This window comes from Columba livia, chromosome 10, assembly GCF_036013475.1.
Source record: "Columba livia isolate bColLiv1 breed racing homer chromosome 10, bColLiv1.pat.W.v2, whole genome shotgun sequence".
In the NCBI taxonomy this organism is placed as follows: Eukaryota; Metazoa; Chordata; class Aves; order Columbiformes; family Columbidae; genus Columba; species Columba livia.
In genome coordinates, this window is record NC_088611.1 from 16,524,730 (window position 1) to 16,541,843 (window position 17,114).

Here is a 17,114-nt window from a genome sequence, read left to right on the forward strand (position 1 = left end):
AGGCTGAGCAATGAATGGAATCAGCCTCCTCATTTGGCTGGCGAATGTAAGAAAGGATTAATTGATTTGTGGGGAAGGGGAAGAAGGATTAGTTGTCAGTGGGGTAGATGAGTTGATCCTACTCGTTGCCATGAGGAATTTTTACTAAGTGACAAGGAAACTGCCCTTTCTGAAGGCAGCACAAAGCTAACCTGGTGTATAACAATCATGAAACCAATGACATCGTTGGTGACATTAATCCTGGGGAATCCACTCACAATAGTGTATCCTCACAGTTCTCATCTTCTGCAAAAAGGTTTTCCCGACTAGACAGAAATATCTACCAGTAGGCTCATAGTAGGACTGGATTTGACCTCTTAACTCACTGAAAAACAACATGTTTGACAAATGATGTCCCATACCCATTGCAAACCAGCACCTTTCTATTCCCAGCAGCACTCAACCCTGGGATGTCAATTCATCTTCCAACTTCTTATTCTCCACTGGTAGAGACAACATTGAATGCAATTCCAGGCTGGTGTTTTTTTAATATTTATTAAATTGTTAACCACATTCAGCAGAGTTCATAGATTTCTAGTTTTTATAAAGAGGAAAGTAAAAAATTCTGCAAGCAGCTGGAATACCTAGCAACAATATTTAGGATTCATGTAGCCATTGCATAAGCTACAATACATATCAGAGAGAGGGCTGCAGAGCTATAGCAAAAGCTTGTCTTCACAAAGAGCACAGTAACCAAGTAACAATGTGGAGAACAATTCCAACAGATTCATTTCCATGGCAGGCAACGTGGCACTCATAGCCCAGATTTAAATAGGATCTATGTAGCTGTACTGCACAATGTGAATGTGCACACAACACACAGTACTAAATGGGGATGTAAAGCCCAAATGCATCTGTATTGGGTCTGTCGCTAGAAAAGTGGCTAATCATACTCAATATTGCAGGGATTAATAGCATACCCTTGGGTAAAAATGCTGCCCCAGTAGAGGTTATCAAAACACTCCTATCAACTCCACTAAGTTCAGGTGTTCATCTCTACAAAGCAGCTTAGACTAAAATCTTGGATCCTACAGACAGACCGTATACTCTGAAGTGCACACACAGGGGCCAGAAACCCCACATGCAGCTCAGATTTTGGCACTGACTAAAGCTGAAATGTTTGAGCAGGCAACTTCACAGTCAGATCTTGCCCTAACTCATGCAAACGCTGGACTCCATGAGTAATTCCACACATAAAAATGGGTGTTGCCCAGCTTTCCTCATAGCATTTTAGATTTAATGCACTGGAATGATACACGTTTATATAGTTAGAGCCTCTAACTTGGCAGTATATGGCTTTCCTTGCTTAACTATTTAAAATAAGAATGCAACTGAAGCCATCATGTTTCATTTGGAATGATTATTCTGACTAATCACATTGCTTGCTGTGTAAAAAATGACCAGAAATATTAAGAACAGTTTTATTTGTACAATATGAGTATCAATTAATTTATAATAAAACAAAGTAATTAAAACCCCCTTAGTATTGAGAAGATGTCTGCTTTCTGTGGAGATCATATCTGCATAAATACTAAAAAAGCAATGCAGTAGGTTTCATTCTAGGAGATCAAGCTACTTGCTGAAGCCCTTTGAGGATGGCAACATCCTGAAGTCACTGACCTCAGTAATTAATTAAAATTATCTATTAAAATATATTAAGATAAATAAGAAATTACTAAGAGTTGATTACTGGGGACACTACTCCTCATTAACGCTCACATTTTTGTCATTGTGTTTATCAAGTATTATTTTTAATAAAAATGCCTTTCCAAGTGAAAAGGCACAGAAAACACTATGAATACATTTGAAAGTCCTGGATACATGGGCATGTTGAAAGAAAAACACAGAAGTCATTCCAGCAAGATAATTGCTATCTATTTGTTACAATCAAGTCAAATGAACACAAGGGCAGGTTTGGGATAAAGGGGAGACACATGAAAAAGCAGAATAAGAAGAATCACCTGTGTAATATTGTAGCTGCATTCATCTCTCTTGCTTGAAGATTTAATCTACTACAAAGCTATTAGCCATGTGTCAGTCAGGCATATAAAGATGTTAATGATAAAATTCTATATGTGTCAAAATAAGAGCTCAGTTTAAATCTGCTTGCACAAATCTTAGATTAGGTTATCATTAATTATAAATATAATAGGCAATACGCTTCTTCCCTTTAGGCAAAAAACCAATTTCAGCCTAAGAGAATGAAGTAATGTGAATTTTCGCTTAGCACAGACATTAAACATTATCTTATTTGGTACTGTCTGCTAAGGAAAAGAATCTTAATCTCACACATTTCCATCCTCTGGTCCCAGTTGTGCCATCATTAACATACATGCCTTACATTTAAGCACATGGAGGTTCAACTCTAGGGCTCTGCAGCCCAGTGTGAAAACTCTCAGGAAAGGATCCATCTGCATTTCACATGGTCACCATGAAAACATGCTTTCGGGTGATTCAGCCAACTCCTGAAGCCCCCATTACAAGTACCATGATTGGACACCATACCGTAATTTTTTCAGTGTGCTGCAGGAGCAGCAGTCTGTAGCAGCTAAAAAGGAAGGCGGATGTTCCCTAAAACATCTTGATATTTTCTTGGCTTCAGAGGACGGCTGTGTTTGCAATATTGCATTCATGAATTTAATTGAAGCTGAAGATAGGTACAATTCACAATATGGTGCTGGAACATAAATCCGCAGGGAGCAGAAAGCAGAAATAAAGTCTTTAACAGCTGAAGAGCGCTACCTCTGTGCTCAGTGAAGAGCTTCGTGCCCTTGAGAAATAAGTCCTCAGCTGCAGTTAGCAGTTTTCCTTGTACCTCGCCAGCCTCTAGCAGAGGATCACTGTGCTCAGTACATTGTCACTGGGGTGGTCACAGACACGTCCTGGTGCTCTGCTCTTTAGCTTTTGGGTCGCAACTTAAGATAGCTACATCTTAGCAGAAAACAGTAAGATACCAAGCCTCTGTTGGCAACCTGTAGTGTCCTTGTCAAATGAGACACCTCTTGGTACAGTCTCTCAAAACAGTAAGTCACAGAATGGATGCTACCAGAAGATATCAGAAGTGCAGGAACTGGGCTTGTAAAAAACATCAAGTCTAACCACTGAAGTTCATCAGGAAAAGCTGAAGGCAGCTACAGTTAATGAAGGAATAAGATTCCAAAATGCTGCAGAGATTTAACAGAAGCTAAGAATTAATAAGATGGACTCTTAATGGGACTCCTTGTAACCATGAGAAGACAGAGGGAAATGAAGGTGGGTCACAGATGCAGTGGCCTTCACACCCTCGCATGACTGCATGAGATGGTTAAGACACCTTTTCACTGCAATGTACTTGGCTGCTCCTTTATTTCCTGGGCTCATGCACCCACACTGAGTCACTGTTGAAGAAGCATGAGAGTGTTTCTCCATCAGATTCTGCCACCGGTTGTTTTAAATACAGTGTTCATAAACTCCAACACTAGTTAAAAAACTAGTTTACTGCCCTTTATGCCCGAAAACTGCACGCACCCTGATACAAGCGCTGTGAAACGCTCCTGAGCCTTCCAGTCTAGACACAGCTGAAATGACCAACTTCACATCTGAGACATTTTACTTACACTAAAAATGTGAAAGACATCTGGAATAATGTGCAAAAGGAATCGGCTATATTGGCCAGCCGTTGAGTTATAAATGAGACATGTTTCCCTGGACTGTGGTCAAGACTATGCAGAGTTTTGAGTTTTACCATAGGGTGAAGCCTCAGCTATGTCTGTACTGATCTCACAAGCCATCCTGGTGGCACGAGTGCCACGGTGCCTGTTGTGCCCATGGGCTGGGCAAGGAACCAGTGAAGCCCCAGCAAGCTCCAGAACAATGCACCACCTGAGAGCAGGGAAGCTCTGAAGCAAAGGATAAGAGGAGGAGGGTAGAAGTGGAATTTGTCCTACTTCCACTATTTGATGTCATCTAAGTTGAACAGAGGTGCGCTTCTGCACATGGAGCAGGTCTTGTGATGAGAAGAAAGGAAAACTGATAAGGGATTCATTTTGTTTTGCACTGGTCCAAAACATACAGGTCTGCAGCTACAATGTTGCCGTTGTTCTTACTTATCCAACTTTACTGAAAAGAATCAAGTCCAGAAATGTTTTAACCAGATACTGACCCAACTATGGAAAAATACACCAAAAACCAAACAGGAACAGGAGCTGGTTTGCTGAGAAAGAGAACTTGCTAAGACCAAACGTTATAGTGAAGAGATCCAGGGAAAGATGATACGGACATGGCCAAAATTAACTGAGTGTGGAGGCAAAGAGAGATGATGTGGAGAAATCATTTTGTTTGATCGAATGGCAGGGGAGTTTCAAAAATCTGCCGTTGATTACAGATGCATTACTGTCAGGTACGGGGCTTATGTGAGTTTAGATTTATACCTCAGTTGTAATATACAGTGGGTGACTCAGTTAATGATACCTCCTTTGTCCTGTGCTTCTGTAGATCAAGCAGAGCAGATAATTATGAATAATGATAATGACTTGGGTCTCGGAGCAAATTTGCACAGATAAGCACACGCCTATGGTTATGTGGCTTCATGCACAATAATTAAGCACGTCTGCCATGGGAAGTGAAATAGAAAATGGGCAAAATCATTCCTTTACAAGAAGATCGTTTTATATTTTGGACTTGAAAAGCTGTACTGTGTGCTTATTGCAGGTAGCTGCCAGATAGATTTTAGAGTTCATAGACCTGAGAAAACAGAGGGTTTGCCTAAACAAGAGCAGAATGTGATGCAGAAATAAAGACAAAAGCTACCTCTGGGCTTGCTGACATGTCATGGAGCAGAGCGGTGCCGTGCAGAGGCACCAGCATCGCTTCTGAAACATCTCGATCTGCATCAGGACGTCACTGTGCCTGGCTCCTGACACCTGGCAAAGCCACCCCACACCTGGGCCAGGACCAGCCAGCCCAAACCCCCTCAGCTTCCTCTGACCAGCAGCTCGCAGCATGCTGTAGATGGGCCTTGGCAAATCTACTAAATCTCTTTAGACACGCTGCTCTAAATTGCCATTACTGTGTCTGCTTGCACATAATAGAGAGCAGGAGTTGGTCCACTGAATTGTAGGAGGTAGATGCACGGTTCCACAGGGATCTATTCAAATTCCTTCCGTAAGGACAGGGCTTCACAACCTAACAAGGTTACTTCAAAAAACTTGCTTTTGTGAAAACGCCACTTACATTTTGCTTCTAGGATCAACATGGCAAGTAAGACTTTCTAACACCCCCTGGCAGCTTCCAGAGGAAAGGTTCAAAGGCTTATCATTTTGTCAGTTGCAATCAGTTCAAAGGAGAGTTTTGTCATTTAATGTTTTTAAGGCATTTCAGTGGGGTCCCTATGTGGGAGCAGCAGCTGACACCAGAGAAGACTGTCATTTAGCAACATGTATATGGGGGACAGTAGGCCTCTTCTACACCTCCAAACAAGGAAAATGTTTAGGAGAGCATCAAGATCTTTCCAGGCAGTATGTCCCATCTTTGGAAAAAGCCAACATAGCTGGAATTTATCTCTACTAACTTTGAGTCTTATTACAGACTCCCTGTACAGGTAATAGTTAATACACACAAAGACAGGTACTTCCAGAGGGTGATTTGGCTTTTGGTGGCCTGAACAGCTTTTTTTATCAGTGTCAAGATCTTCAAGTTTATCAGTTCATTCTCTCTTAAGACCTTCCAGGCATGATTCAGGTTCAGATTAAGGCACTTCTATATCCTCAAAAACCTTGCCATTAGACTGGGAATCTGAGGGCTGGATTCACCTATGCATCCAACTAGACTAAACTTCTGTCTAAGGCCCAGTTCTTCACGTGCCTTAGAGCTTAGCAGCAGTCCTTGCAGATTTTTAACTACACAGCATCTCAAAGTGTCTTGCAGCACTTGCTCAGCAGGTTCCTTAACCTGCAGTGTCCATTATCAGGGGTAAGCAGCTCTTTCTTAGCATTACCGAGCCTGAGCAGACCATGGTGTGCACTGCAGTGATGGTAGCATCATGTCAGTCCCAAAGCTGCTGTGGTCCAACAGCTTGGCTTGCTCTAGTCATGAGAAGATGTCCCCAAAATGCAATGTTCTGTTCTCAGTCTCTTTTTGTTACATGCTAGAATGCTGCTGGAGAAGCACTAGTGCATGTGCTGGACTTATGGTACCTGCCACCTGCACAGGTACTTCTGCACCACCTGCAATGGGACTTCTTCAGACTATATTACGACTTATACAAATGCCATCCAGTCTTTAATGGACTGACCATCAAAATATCCCTGTGAAACAGAGAAGAACTACCATCTCAATAACACAGACTGAAGCATGAAAAGATGGAGCTTTCTTCTGGTTTCTTTATCTAATAAACTTTATCTGAATTACAGTAAAAACCCCTACACGCTGTCCAGAGAAACTTCTCTCTCAGGGGAGAATTTCTCTCCTTCCACTGCCTTGTGCTGATAACCCCCCAAGTTTTGACACCGCTCTGCACAGAGTCCAGCTTGGCCCACCCTCCCCTTCCTCACAAGCTCTAAGGAGATACCACACGAGATGGTGGGACCACTAAATGACTGCCAAAACCAGCCCCAACAGGCACGTGCTCCTCCTGGTTTCAGAGTAGAAAGAACAGTGTTGTCCAACTATTTAGGTTGTGAAAACTCATCACAAGTGGTCTAAGACTAAAACCTCCCATCTCCTGGTACCCTAAAGAAGAAGAAGGGTGGCTTCTTGCTAAGGAAGTGAGGTGGCCAGGACACAGAACTTAGTCTGCTGCAGAAAGGAGAGATGATAGCATGTTTTATTTTCAGTGGCACAGCATCAGCCTGCAAGGCAAACTGCCTAACATTTTCTGCAGCAATGTAATAGCTAACCTTTCATATTAGTTCCCATGGGTACTTTGAAAGAGTCTGTCTAGAAAGAAGTTACACAACTACTCAATGAAATAAAGGAAAATGTAACTGGATTCTTTCACTTGTCTAGGATGCAGGTTTCTTTAGTGTTTCAGATACGACTTTAAATGCTTTTTGGTAAAATGAATCTAATTAGCTGCAGATTGAATCCCAGACCAATGACACAAATTACAGAATACGACAGGGCAATGTAAAACACCCTGAAGCAACAAGTGCGAACATTTGACAGACTGAAGTCAATACAACATTTTTGGTATCTTAATTCTGCCTGTGCGACTGAGCAACATCAAACAAGGCAGCGGCTGCAAAGGCCACCGTAACACCAAGCTGCTCTCTGTCATCACAGCTTAATGGGAGCTGGATCCTGCACTTAATAATTCCCAGGGGAAATGCCTCATGAAGAGAGTATAGTACTGAACTCTGCTTCCAGCTTCACTCTCAGTGTAGCTGAGAGGAGAATTTGACCTTTGGTAATTTGATTAATACCAAATTAACAGATGGCTTTGGACGTTACTTGTGATTGTTTGCTTATCGTTGTGTCTTGCTTTTCTCCCCGCGACCTGGCAGACGCCACCTCCGCACATGCTGAAAGTGGGGGGCAAGTCCCCCCATCTCAAGAGAGCAGTGGAGCTGCACGCCCCTCATCCCCAACCTGTGCTGTAGGAGCAGCTGGTTTCACCCTGGATGCAACGCCTTAGTGTTTTTAAGAAGTGTTGTTCCTTGTTTTGACATTTTACAAAGGTTATTCTGAAATTTTTATCAAAATAATGTGGGTGAGGTGCCTATGGAAAAATACAGCATTGGCACTCAGAACCCCATTGCAAAACAGCACAGATACAACAAATTTCTACAAAAAAACCCATGATTTATCACAAGCACAACTTTCTGTTCTTTATGTAACTAAAACAGACTCCAAGAAGCACAGAGGAGATTTAGCTCATCTTACCTGGAATAGGTATAATGGGAATACTTTCATTGGGGACCACACGGGGGGAACTGCTGTCCTCCACATAGAAATGGGCAGTTTGAAAACACTTTCTGTTAAAGGAAAAAGAAAAACAAACAGATTCAAGGTGTGAAAAACTGTTCTCTGAAAAAATAGTAAAAAACTTTTGCACATGTTCTGCTTCCTCATTTCTGTTTCATTTCTGATCCATACTTTCAGACGTTATATTTTTAAAACATCTACGTGTGAAAACCTATGTGCATTTTCTACAATCACAATCTTAATTTCAGATTCTGGTGTGCTCTAATTCATTGACATCTGACATCCACCCATCATAAATACCTCTATATATTATTGCTAAGTACTATGGAATATGAAATCACACTCACAAAAGTTAGTTGCAAAACAGGTTTCAAATACATCATTCAGAAAGAAACTCTGCACACAAGAAACACATTCAGCATACAGTTCAAGCCAAAATCCACCTAAGATATTAGCATTTCCAGGGAAAATACATTTACTGTAAAAGTTTCTGCTGTGTAACAGCTGACAGACAGTAATTCAGCATCTGTAACTGCTGCATGTCACGATGTTCTGCTATGAAAGTTATCCTTTAAACATTACATTTATTTGTTTGTTTGTTTTTTAATGCTGAAGCCATATAACCCTCAACCCATCCTCCTTCTGCAAACTTGTATTACATATGCTGCTACAGAAAAACGCAACACACACTTAGCTTGGGCCCCAGGACTCATCTCTGAAAAGGCCTATAAAGAATAGGAGAACTTAAATCCACCTGACTCCTTTTTTACCTGTATTTAATGCAAAGCAGAGAGCACAAGCTGGTCATCACAGAAAAGGTACTGAGAAGAATAACATCAAGAGATCCGAGGAGACTCTGCATGGTGATGTTAACCGAGGCAGGGTTTTCCAACACCAGCGTCACTGCTCATTGCTGACTTAATGAGCTGCTTGAGGCTGGAACTGAATATTTAATGAGTCTTGCTTGGTGTGAGCAGCTATTGTGGCAGGAGAAGGGTCTGCTCTCATCTATCGGGGTGCTTAACAATAGCTTCCCACTGCAGAGAGATCCCCCTCATTGCAGCCCCTAATGAACTGCTCCTCAACACCTGGGCAAAGTTTGCAGGCTGTGCCTTTTGTCGAGTTGCTGGTTCCTTTGCTGAAATGTATTTGCATGTAGTGGCTTATAAGTTTCTGCTTTGCAGTCTCCTTCTCTGTAATTCGGGCATTGTGCTCTCCATGGAGAGCCCGCTCGGCAGAGCCGGCTTTGCTGACTTCACCAAAGCAATTTGTACTCCCTTTGTTTTCAACATGCACACACAAAAAAAGTCACTGAAAATCAAACCCCTCACTTTTAGGCAAAACAAGAACGTAAAATAATCATGGGTCCTTGCTTTCGATGCGTTTGTGCTGTCCACTGCACAGTCACAGGGCTTTACAAGGCCAGCACATGCCACGGCAGCACAAGTACAACTTAAGACAATACAGAAGCAGAAGAGAGCAGATTTCACAGCATAGAGTAACTGTCTTGGAGCAGCTTTCTATTTTCAGGCACGATGTCTTGCATTGTGCTGGAGTTATTTATTTAGTGAGTGTGCTTTTGTTAAGAAACACCATAAGGTGAATTCACACACGAGGATGCAAGATGTGTAATAGTCTCACAGCATTTAAAAAACATCGGGTGAACTCCCCCCACTCTATTTGCTCCCTGTTCTCCTTTTTTTTGGCAGCCTTTATTTTGGACAATGCACACCCTGGGGGCACGCAGCAGAATAAATCAGTCACACATAAAGAAGAAACTATGAATATGAAACAGGCAAAATGTTCCTGATCTTGATGTATTTGAGGCTCTTCCCCTTGAGTCAATACTACAAAAATCCTTGAGCACTTCTCCCGGTAATGAAGGCCTTAAGAAGGTGTTTGATAAAAAGACAGACCTTTACATAGGGATTTACAGGATTTTTTTAAGCTGATGATACTTAAGAAAAGCAATTATTTTTTGTAATTTGTTATTTTATACTCTGAGAGGCTCTGATAGGCTGGCATTATGGTTTTTTATGCAGCCATAAGACAGCTTTTTCTTAATAGCCTCAAAACATGTAATTGTGTTGGATAATCACATTGTGTGATATTGTAAGGCTCGGGATGGCAATAGCTGAATACCCAGTCCAGCATATCTCTGCTGAACACAATGTTGGAATAACAATGTATTAAATGAATATTTCACATAGTGAAGTTTTCTGCAATCATTAATGTCATTAACAATTCTGTATTTTATTCCTGGAAGACTTTCCGAAGGTTTTTTTAAAAGGCAGTCACCATGGAATCTGACTAAAGTTTTCCCCAAGTCACAATCATGGTAAAATACATTCTTATGTAGATATACGTATATACAGAGCAAGTTCATTACTTTATGATACTGGATGCTGGCACATTAGGTGAAGACATGCCTCTCAAATGCTTTTTATTCACTTGCTTATAATCGCTGTAAATATTCCAAGTTCAGCCTCTGCAGCTGAGCTCACTGTGCCCAGGTCATCGCATCCCTGTCCTGGTGACCCCTCCATGTGTCACAGGCTCCTGGTGACAGCAGAAGGCAGCACTGATGGGACTATGCAGGCTCAAAACTGAGAGCAGAATAAAGCAGAATGATCTTTAAAAGACCTTTTACAAAAGATTTCACAAAGTTGCTGGACGAATTTTCCAGTGAGTTCGGCTTACTGGGTCTGTTTCCTACTGTCGCACCCCTCCTCTGTGCAGCTCCAGGAGGGACCACACGTCTCGGGGCACCAGGCAGGTGCATCCAGAGCCCCAGGTTGGATAATGTCAGTTTTTCAGCCTGGGACTGATGGGGTAAGGAAATGCCTGGGCCCAAGAAGAGCCTTTTGCAAACTCATGTTTGGTTTGTAGTAATAAATAATGATACAGCTGGGATCCAGGCTACTGAAAAGCGCTTCCAACAATTTGTATCTGCGTTCTCCCCCAGTTTAAGATGCTCCTTTCTATTCCCTGGCATTTCTTCTACCCATTACCTTTCCCTCAGTACACAAACCTTGAGTGGCAGCAGTTGCTAAGGCTACAAGAGGCTGCGGTAAATCTGTGTGCGTGTATGGGGAGGGCTGGATAAAGGAAAAGGGTGAGAGCAGAAAATTGCTTGTTTCGAGTCACTGGAGAAGCAGCCACAGAGAGAGGTGGGAATGGACACCAGGCTAGACAGGGTGCAAGCCTACAACTGTTTTCAGATGAGCACTTCAGCCTGTAACTTTTAAGCCCGGTGTGTATACATGTGCAGGTGTCTGCATTTGTGTGCCCATTTGCTCAGGACACCACCACCATCAGCAGAATAAAATAACAATTTTTTTTTGTGATGGCAGCAGTCCTTAATGAATGAGGAATGGGGATTTGTCAATGATATAAATGATTATTAAAATCTTAACAACTGAATCACTAATTTTAAAGTAATTCTTGCATTTCTGCAGCACTGGTTGAGGAAAAGCGAATCACAGCCTTGATTTAACTTCAGAAGACTTTGGAGAGCCCACATCTTTTCTGCTAAACACCGAAGAGTCTGTTGTTTCTGAAATATGCCTGTGTGCAGTGAAGCACACCGTTTTCTCTAGCCCCATATGTGTTTTTTTTGGCTCCCTTTCCCTGGGGTACAATAACTGTGCGAGATCATGGTGATCAGACACGCAATTGTCACATATGGACCAAAATGCAGAAGGTAAACCAGTGCGAGATTAGCATATCCCCGGAGAAGGAGCAGAGGCAGGGTCTGGAATGCAAAGAGGACATGGGAAAGAGCATCCTCCTGCCCAGAACCTTTCTACAGAGATACTGGCAGTGAGTTATTAAAGCAAACTAAGAGGATGCGAAGTCTGGAGCAGCAGCATCTTATTATCAAGCATAAAAATATGACAAGAGATGGTCCTGATTAACTGGGTTAAATGCTTGTTCCATCTCTGCTGAGCAAAATAGCAGATTAGCTTCTGTAGAAGAAGAGATGCCTCATGAGATTTTGACACTCAAACCAGTTTTCCTTGGTTATTAGCTAACAAACCTCAAGCAGCTTCTCCTTTATACTCATCTAAAAGCAAGAGGGAGAACCAAATCACCTAATGGCCTGAAAGCAAGGATGCATTTTATTTTCACGTAGAAGACAGCACCTTAGTGTTTAGTTAATACCATCTCTGAAACAAACACACAGCGTGCTGCAGATGATGGGAGTGCTGGAAATCACTCTGAGAGCAGCGTTTGGCCTTTACTCCTCCGTACTTGTTCTAGAGTGGGCAGCGTCCCCCGATCCAGCTGACAGGAGAGGGGTCGGTGCTGCTGTGGTGCAGCTGAGACAGGGAGAAAAGGAGCAAGGAATTATCACAGAGAGGCAAGTGGTTGCCCCACGTGGCTGGCTGAACCACCAGAACAGTGGCCGAGCACAGGGAAAAACAAAGGGGAACGCTTCACTTTCTGGGGACACCCAAGTGCTGTGTCCTGCCTCACACGCTGAAGTGACCAGCACATTCATTGCTCCCTTGTTCACTAGGGACCTACTTCTGGGCACTTCTGTTGGCTGGAGCAGTGTGTAATTCCCTCTCCATTTATACTGCTTCAGTTCTGTAATAAGATCTAGGAGCTCTAGGCTCCTAGTTTCTTGCAACTACCATCTTTTTGGGTCATTACCTCCGAAAGCATGACCAATTCATGGGCAGATGGCTTGAAAGGGTCCTGGAGGCCTATTCACTACTGTCAGAGCAGGGTAAATCTTGTCCTCTGGGTACCCTTCCTCCAGAAACAGCCTCCCACAGACGATAGTGCTGCAGAATGTGCATTCATTAACAGAGAGGCAAATAGTCCCTGCAGCCACCCTACTGTCCCACACAGTCCCTAGTTGGTGTGCAGAACAGGCGAGACCAAACAGGAGTCAAACCAGGATCTGTAAGAGACCTCTAAACCAGTCTGTACATGGCTTATTCTTTATCAAACACAACCAGGATACAGGCATTCATTCACCACACTCCTCCATCACAGGAGAGTCTGCAAATAAGTCCCAAACAAGGATCCAAAGACAGGGAATGGTCCCTTTCACTACCTCTGCACATTCATTCTCACTGTCAACAGAAGAAAAGATGCCTCAGATTTTCATTGAACAGTTCTGCATGTTTTCCAGGAGACACAATTAAGATTGGCTTCTGCTGGCACCAAAAACAGAGCATGTATGCAGTCAAGTGTACTAGTAACACATGGCTCTGCACTTTAAACTAGCTTCACTATTCCTTGGCAAGCATTTGTCACTGTCAGAATTGGCAATGGCTCCTCAGAAAAGAGCCACAGACTACTGAACAACAGAAGTGCTGCAAATCACGACTATGTCACCAGCAGGGCAGTGGATGGGAGCCTGGACAACAGCTGCCTGCAGTCTGCACTGCTCCAGCCGGGGTCATCAGTCACTGATTTTTATGAGCAATAAAACTGACTGAAGCGTTAAGAAGAAAAAGAGAAGAGAAAACCACATGAAAAAATCTGATCTTATTCATAAGTGACCAGCATGAAGCAGTGATATTATGCTCATTGTATCAGAGGGGCATCTGCACTTACTCTTTTTTGGGCAGAAAATAGCTTATATTGCCCCAATTTTCTACAATTATTTTCCTTCCCAGGTGTTAATGCTTAACGATCAGAATTCAAAAGCTGAGGTATAAAAGAACCTATGCTATACTGGAGCAGTAAGGCAGTGAAGGCTGACCGAACTCGAGCTACGGGAGGATATACAAAGTGGGAATGCATAAAGACCAAGAGAATAAAGGAAAGCTGAAAAACAACGAAAATTTCCCTACAGTAATGCTGATTCTCCTGCATATCCCTCCCGAAGATGATTCACCTTCTCCCCACAAAGCAATTTCTGCCTGTAATCTTCCTGGGCAGTGTCAAGCATCACACAGATACGATCACTGGAGAGGTCTGGATGATACATGGACAGGCTTCAGAAATTCACATTGTGCCAGGTCCTTGGTATCCTTTTCTTTCCTAGACAGAATGGTGAAAAGTAGACTGTCCCTTTCAATGGGCCTCCTCTGGGCAAGGAGAAGGGCTTTTTCATACCAGTGAGTTGTTGTACACCCACACAGTCCCGCAAAAACTGAAAGGATGCAAATGCTATTAATCAGTCCAACCAGGTGTACTTACAGCCACACATTCTGAAGTTTCATAGAGAAATAAAGATGGGAAAAAAGCTTAGGAAAAGGCAGATGGAAAAAAAAAAAGAAGGCAGACAAAACTTAGAGGTGATATTGGTGATGAAGAACACACCACTAGTAAAATTGACCATCTGAAAAACTAATTTGCAACAAAACCAGGGATTTTTGACACAGAAAGACAGCTAATTTAATATTTATGACCTAAATTTGCCAGCTGACTACACAGCTCTCCACAAAATTAAAAATCCTCTTCTCCCAATCCTCTGAGATCCTATCCTGCACCAGAGACTAGACACCCATTTTCATCACATATGGGATTCAACTCGGACATAACACAAGAAACAATAATTTTTAGAAGGGCAGTCAATTAAGCAGATAACAACACACACCAAGATGAGCTGCTTTCCAGTCCTCCCCCCTTCATCAGCTGTGCAACCAGAAAGTGCCCAGGTGGCCAATGCAGAAATGCACTTAGAAAGCTCTTTAACTGCAAATTTAAGTGGATAAATCTTAGTTTAACTCAGCACAAACATTTTCCACGCTTCCTTGTCCCATCTTCCTGGTGTCCCTGGAGAACAACGAAGGTGATGGTGAAACCTTATTTGTGATGACACTTGGCCCTGTAACACTTGGTAGCTAATTACTCTCCTGGTGACCTCTGACAGGGCCAGCAGCATCAGCCCTTCCCCTACTGCTTTAATCAATACTCACAACAGCTGGGTTGGATACACTCAGCAATTTTACAGATGACTGAACGGGTTTACTCATCAGTATTTTCTACTGCAGGAGAACAAGGTCCCTGGTTATATGCATTACCGCTCAAAATTTTAATGTCTTCAGGCAAAAATGGGGTAGAGAAACATATATGCGGGGTCTTAAAATGGTTTAAAAATTAGGCATGATTTAAAAAACAAAGGGAAGCTCAATGCATTAATTTTCCTCTCCCTGAACCAACCATTTATTCAATGCAACATTCATAACAAAGACTAGAAAATCACAGAGTAAGACAAAAGACATGCCTTTTCCAATCAAAGAATCCCTTAGGCAGTTCCTATAAAATGTGTACTTCCAATGCCCTAAACATCATGAAATATTAAAAAGGAGCCTAAAACTTTTGCACAGAAGGAAGCTAAATTTAACCAAGTGAAGGGTTGTTCCGTAATCACAAAAACTGCAGCAATCAATGAAGATTGCCTCTTACTAGAGAGGAGCTTTTAGTAGCACCTCTAAGAATTCAAAATTGGGCACACTTGATATTATCATTTCAGGACATGAATTCCCTTTGGGATGAATCTCAGGAAAGGAAAGAATAAAAAGAGGGTGGCACACTGGGAGGATAAATACAAGTATTTTTAAACACAAAGTGTAATTCATCTGGATTGAAAATCTGTTATAAGAAAAACAATCCAGAGACGATCCCACACGAGAGGACAGCAGAAACTGTGTCTCTCTTCACAACATTCCCCTAAATGTCCCTAAGTACTCCCACATTATTACTCTCAAAATGGAAAAATTGCAAAAATATTCTGTCCTTTCTCCGAATGGGACATCAGGACATTCAAGTGACAGCTACTTCAGATATTCCAAGCCACAGCCTGGGACCTAGGCATAACACAAAAACACGTTAAAAACGTAGGGACAGGTTTTTCCTCTGTTTTGATGGTCCTGCCCATCTTCAGACAGAAATGCTGGTTTGTTAATTATAATGCAAAACTCAATGGAAAGCTCTCTCTTTCTCATCTGATGTGTGTACTTATACCTGGACTAAAGCTGCACGGGAGACATAGGAAGGTTTCCTAAAACTGCTGGACATGTTCAACTTATTGGAGGCCAGGATAAAATATTAAAAGTGTGATTATTTCCATTCTCTTTTCATCACTGTGTATTTGAAGGGTGGATGTTTTTTTCATTGGCCATTTCAAAAAGTAATAGCTCCTTAAAATTTTTTATGGTCTCTGTTAACTCTGTTTAGAACGCAATTAGAACCGGCACAAAAAGCTACTTTTGGAAGCACAGCACAATGAAAAAGAAAAGAGCAGCTGGCACCAAGAGCAGAGAAGCAAATTATTTAGTACCTGGCAGATAATGAGAACACTGAGAATACACTCCTTAATGCTAGTGCTCTGACAGGGCTACGTACGTCCCCTCATCACGCTAATACAGACAGCCCGGGTGGCAGCCAGCTGGTCCTCCCTCCCCACCCATCTCCCTAAAAGCAAAGATTTGTAAGCCGCCAAATAATAAACCTGGACAGAAGTCTTGAGGATCATTAATCTCGCTATCAATCAACCCCTTTGGAGAGTCGCTTCTTGCTGTCGCTGATACTAATCTGGTAGTGACTGGAGAGCTCTGGGGAAGCCTGGAGTATGCGTGTCTGAGGAATTGCTCTAATGAGTTTCCTACATTCAACGGTTAACAAATGTGACAAGGAAACACAAATATCAGAGATAATAAACTACCATCCGTGGAACCAAACCACTGAGAAATAGTAAGTTGTGCATTCTGCTGTGGAATGCTGAATATGTCTCTAACCAGCTCCGTAAAAACAGTCGGGTCAGACCCCACTGACCCATCTCCAATGCCAGGAGATGCACAGGGATGTTCGTGTGAGCTCTGTCCACTCCGATACTCCTTATCTGCTGGGCTAAGGACCTCAGGCATCGCTCTGCCTTAACAGAGCTTTACCACAGAGATGCAAGTTGTATTCGCTGAAGTGGTGTTCTGGTTAAATCGGACAATCAATGTGGTGTGAACACGTCCACTGGGCTCCCTTTGCTGAACACATCAGACCCACATCAATTACTAGATCAGAATTAAAAGTCCCTGCGTCAGTAGGATCCTTCCAGTGTCATCTAAATCAAACAGCGCAGTATTTTTGGGAACGTTTCTAAAAAATAAATAGTATCAACAATAGCAATAATATCAAAGATAGCTCAAGATAATTAATACTGTAAGAAAAATCTAATTAATACCAAAAAGCAGCAAGCAGTACTAAGCATA

At 42.3% G+C, this 17,114-nt stretch overlaps 1 protein-coding gene across 1 annotated transcript in view; it reads right to left on the bottom strand.

Moving 5' to 3' along the window:
• Window positions 1-17,114, bottom strand: part of PTPRG (protein tyrosine phosphatase receptor type G) — a 401,446-nt gene that overhangs the window by 31,067 nt on the left and 353,265 nt on the right. Inside the window, exon 14 of the mRNA XM_065075568.1 lies at window positions 7,900-7,991. Coding sequence (XP_064931640.1) covers window positions 7,900-7,991 — 92 coding nt within the window. The remainder of the gene's footprint in view (window positions 1-7,899; window positions 7,992-17,114) is intronic.